The sequence below is a fragment of the Salvelinus fontinalis genome, chromosome 35 (assembly GCF_029448725.1).
Source record: "Salvelinus fontinalis isolate EN_2023a chromosome 35, ASM2944872v1, whole genome shotgun sequence".
Taxonomy (NCBI): domain Eukaryota; kingdom Metazoa; phylum Chordata; class Actinopteri; order Salmoniformes; family Salmonidae; genus Salvelinus; species Salvelinus fontinalis.
Window position 1 is genome coordinate 1,610,713 of NC_074699.1, and position 5,000 is coordinate 1,615,712.

General features: G+C 49.5%; 1 protein-coding gene across 1 annotated transcript in view; it reads left to right on the forward strand.

Annotated features, from left to right (window-relative positions):
* The window catches only part of ttc17 (tetratricopeptide repeat domain 17), an 85,772-nt gene that overhangs the window by 58,205 nt on the left and 22,567 nt on the right, over positions 1-5,000 (forward strand). Inside the window, exons 24-30 of the mRNA XM_055898927.1 lie at positions 488-627; positions 1,319-1,479; positions 2,882-3,141; positions 3,265-3,380; positions 4,251-4,404; positions 4,671-4,742; positions 4,909-5,000. The exon at positions 4,909-5,000 is cut by the window's right edge and continues 133 nt beyond it. Of these exons, the coding sequence (XP_055754902.1) occupies positions 488-627; positions 1,319-1,479; positions 2,882-3,141; positions 3,265-3,380; positions 4,251-4,404; positions 4,671-4,742; positions 4,909-5,000 (995 nt within the window). The remainder of the gene's footprint in view (positions 1-487; positions 628-1,318; positions 1,480-2,881; positions 3,142-3,264; positions 3,381-4,250; positions 4,405-4,670; positions 4,743-4,908) is intronic.

Here is a 5,000-nt window from a genome sequence, read left to right on the forward strand (position 1 = left end):
TGATATACACAGTAGGCTGATACACTGACAGGAGGCTGATACACTAACACTAGGCTGATACACTGACAGGAGGCTGATACACTGGCACTAGGCTGATACACTGACACTAGGCTGATACACTGACACTAGGCTGATACACTGACACTAGGCTGATACACTAACACTAGGCTGATACACTGACAGGAGGCTGATACACTAACACTAGGCTGATACACTGACAGGAGGCTGATACACTGACACTAGCAATAATTTATCCAACAGTTATAAAGTGGATATGGATGTAGGATGTTACTGCAATGCTTGTTGGCATGGCTTTCTCCAGGTGCTCAGGAAGTGTATTCCTACTGATTTATTGTCAATGTTACCGGCTCTGACCTTCAGTTCTCTCTCCGTTTATACTAGACGAGTGAATCGTCTCTGATAGATTATTTATCTCTGTCTGTGTCTCTCTCCCTCTTCCTCCTGTCCTCTTTGTCTTTGTGTGTAGATGCTGGGGGAGTATAACCACTCAGTGCTGTGCTATGAGCAGGCTCTCCAGGCCCAGCCGGGCTTTGAGCAGGCCCTGAGGAGGAAGCACGCTGTCCTCTGTCAGCAGAAACTGGAGCAGCGCCTGGAGGCCCAACACAGGTAACGGCACAGCGCCTCACTGCTCAGGGCGTAGTTAGGTTCATAGAGAGTGAGGAACCATTTTGAAGGGGATTTAATGGGAAGGTAAGTATTGTTGTGGACACAGACTTCCTCTTTATATGGCACAGGTTACAATGCTGAAAATACGCTGAGTTGACAAAACATTATGAACACCTGCTCTTTCCATGACAGACCGACCAGGGGAATCCAGGTGGAAGCTATGATCCCTTATTGATGTCACTTGTTAAATCCACTTCAATCAGTGTAGATGAAAGGGAGGAGAAGGATTTTTAAGCCCTGTGACAATTCAGACATGGATTGTGCATGTGTGCCATTGAGGGTAAAGACAAAAGTTTGAAGTGCCTTTGTGTTAAGAACTGCAATGCTGCTGGGTTTTTCACGCCCAACAGTATCCTGTGTGTATACAGAATGGTCCACCACCCAAAGGACATCCAGCCAACTTGACACAACTGTGGGAAGCATTGGAGTCAACATGGGCCAGCATCCCTGTGGAACGCTTTCAACACCTTGTAGAGTCCATCCCCCGATAAATTGAGGCTGTTCTGAGAGCAACGGGGGCCACTCAATATTAGGAAGGTGTTCTTAATGTTTTGTACACTCGGTGTATAACCGCACGGTGCCCTGTCAGTAGGCCTAGGGCTAGCTATATGTGATCTGTCACACCCCCCAGGTCTCTGCAGCGCACGCTGAACGAGCTGAAGGAATACCAGAAACAGCATGACCACTACCTGCGTCAGCAGGAGGCCCTGGACAAATACAAGCTGCTGCAGGAAGAGCAGATCCTCCACAACATCATCCACGAGACCCAGATGGCCAAGGAGGCACAGCTGGGTGAGATGCTACACACACACACACACACACACACACACACACACACACACACACACACACACACACACACACACACACACACACACACACACACACACACACACACACACACACACACACAGTGTAAATGGATGAGCAGTCATCGCTCATCCATATACTTACATGTACATATTCTCATTCACCCCTTTAGATTGTGCATTAGGTAGTTGTTGGGGATATATACACACACACACACACACACACACACAATATATACACACACACACAATATATACACACACACAATATATATACACACACACACACACACTCGCACGCAATATATACACACACACACACTCGCACGCAATGTATACACACTCGCACGCAATATATACACACACACACACTCGCACGCAATATATACACACTCGCACGCAATATATACACACACACACACTCGCACGCAATATATACACACACACATACTCGCACGCAATATATACACACACACACACACACACACTCGCACGCAATATATACACTCGCACGCAATATATACACACACACACACACGCAATATATATACACACACACACACTCACACGCAATATATACACACACACACTTGTATGCAATACACACACAAACATGTAATACACACACTCATGCGCAATACACACTCACAGATACACGTACACACACACACACACACACACACACACACACACACAGTGTATATGGATGAGCAGCCATCGCTCATCCATATACTTACATGTACATATTCTCATTCACCCCTTTAGATTGTGTATTAGGTAGTTGTTGGGGAATTGTTAGATGACTTGTTAGATATTACTGCACTGTCAGAACTAGAACCTTAGGCATTTCACTACACTCACATGAACATCTGTTAACCATGTGTCTGTGACCAATAACATCTGTTAACCATGTGTATGTGACCAATAACATCTGTTAACCATGTGTATGTGACCAATAACATCTGCTAACCATGTGTATGTGACCAATAACATCTGCTAACCATGTGTATGTGACCAATAACATCTGTTAACCATGTGTATGTGACCATTAACATCTGCTAACCATGTGTATGTGACCATTAACATCTGCTAACCATGTGTATGTGACCATTAACATCTGCTAACCATGTGTATGTGACCAATAACATCTGCTAACCATGTGTATATGACCAATAACATCTGCTAACCATGTGTATGTGACCAATAACATCTGCTAACCATGTGTATATGACCAATAACATCTGCTAACCATGTGTATATGACCAATAACATGTGATTTGAGTTTTATATAAATGAATATGTCCATTTGGAGATGGTCAGTTAGTTCTGTCCATTCACCTTGGTCAACAGAAAATAGTGCAACAATAATTAGTTGTTTTGTTCAGGCAACCACCAGATGTGTCGTCTGGGCCAGCAACAGAGCAGCCTCTTCTGCCCCTTGGACCTGCCGGTGCGTTATCACCGTGGAGACCTGTTTGAGCACGTCCACCACATCCAGTTTGGAGAGGAGGTCTCTGTGGCGGGCAGCGTTGCTCTGGTGTCGGAGCCGAGCACCAACCACACCACCAGCTCACACCTCCACCCCTCTGTGTCCGGAGACCCTGAGCCTGCAGCCCTCTGGGGCCACCAGGCCTCCCCCATCGAAGTGAGTTCAGACGGTGTGTGTTTGGCAGGATTTATCAATGTGTGTGGATAGTGGGCTTTGTGCTGTGTTGGCAGGACAATCTAAAGGTTTCTGTGGAGCTGACTGTGTGTGTTTTGTCTGTAGGACATTCAGAGGCTGCTGTGGCCTCAGAGGGCAGACTGTGCTGATGAGTTTCCTGTCATCCCCCCCGCCCACCTACTACCCACCTTCTACCTTCCACCTGAGACACAGGGCCCCAGGTTAGTGTGTTAGACACAGGGCCCCGGGTTAGCGTGTTAGACACAGGGCCCCGGGTTAGCGTGTTAGACACAGGGCCCCGGGTTAGCGTGTTAGACACAGGGCCCCAGGTTAGCGTGTTAGACACAGGGCCCCAGGTTAGCGTGTTAGACACAGGGCCCCGGGTTAGCGTGTTAGACACAGGGCCCCGGGTTAGCGTGTTAGACACAGGGCCCCGGGTTAGCGTGTTAGACACAGGGCCCCGGGTTAGCGTGTTAGACACAGGGCCCCGGGTTAGCGTGTTAGACACAGGGCCCCGGGTTAGCGTGTTAGACACAGGGCCCCGGGTTAGCGTGTTAGACACAGGGCCCCGGGTTAGCGTGTTAGACACAGGGTCCCGGGTTAGCGTGTTAGACACAGGGCCCCGGGTTAGCGTGTTAGACACTAGGCCCCGGGTTAGCGTGTTGGACACTAGGCCCCGGGTTAGCGTGTTGGACACTAGGCCCCGGGTTAGCGTGTTGGACACTAGGCCCCGGGTTAGCGTGTTAGACACTAGGCCCCGGGTTAGCGTGTTAGACACTAGGCCCCGGGTTAGCGTGTTGGACACTAGGCCCCGGGTTAGCGTGTTGGACACTAGGCCCCGGGTTAGCGTGTTGGACACTAGGCCCCGGGTTAGCGTGTTGGACACTGGGCCTCGGGTTAGCATGTGCCAGGTTGTTTGTGTATGCTACCTTTTTGTGCCTGTTTCTAACATGGTGTGTGTTGTGTCTTGAAGCCGTGTGTGTGCTGGGGGATTATGTTGACTCGTAGAGCCTCTTCCTCAGCATGGTTTGTATAACGTGATGTATGATATGACGTTCATGTATTTGCTGACCTCACTGATGTGTGTTCAGCCTCCAGACTGTGCTGTACGGTACCGGACCCCCTCCCTCCTCCCTGGCTTCCCCAGACTGTGGCCCTGTGCTCCAGCCCCCTCCAGCTGACCTGCCTGCCTCTGTGGGCTGGACCTTGGAGGACAAGGAGCTGCCAGACCCCCACGCCACCCAGGTTAGTGCGTGTGTTGGATAGGTGGTCTGTAACATCAACATATTTTTGAGACTGGGCTTTGGATTCAATACAATACCATCTTTATTGATCCATTATACAGAGACAACAGAAATGTGTTTTCTGTCACAGTACCCATCTTCACCACTGGGAGCACCACTGAGTCAGCCACAGAGCAGACCCACTGGAGCAGGGTTGAAGTGTGTCACTGTGCTGATCGTGTGTGTGTGTGTGTGTGTGTGTGTGTGTGTGTGTCTGTGGTGGTGCAGGTACTGCTGTCTCGCAGCAGAGGCTGGAGTTTGGAGCAGGCTGGTGCCAGCATAGCCCAAGCCATGAAGAAGGTGAGTGCCGTAGAACAGAGAAACATGGTTTCATATCAGAAATCAACTCCACTACTGTCCTGAGAAATGCGTTGGCTTTGGACTGTTCTGTCAAAATAAACAGCCTTCCACAGTTGTAATAGAAAAGGATCCGTCTTCAGACCGTGTACGTCCTCCTCTCCTCTAGGCTAGCGCCCCTGGCTGGTTGCTCCAGAACGAGGCGGCTTTGTTCTGGCGGGCGAAGGGTAACGGTAGCAGCTCGCTGCAGTGTCTGCGCCA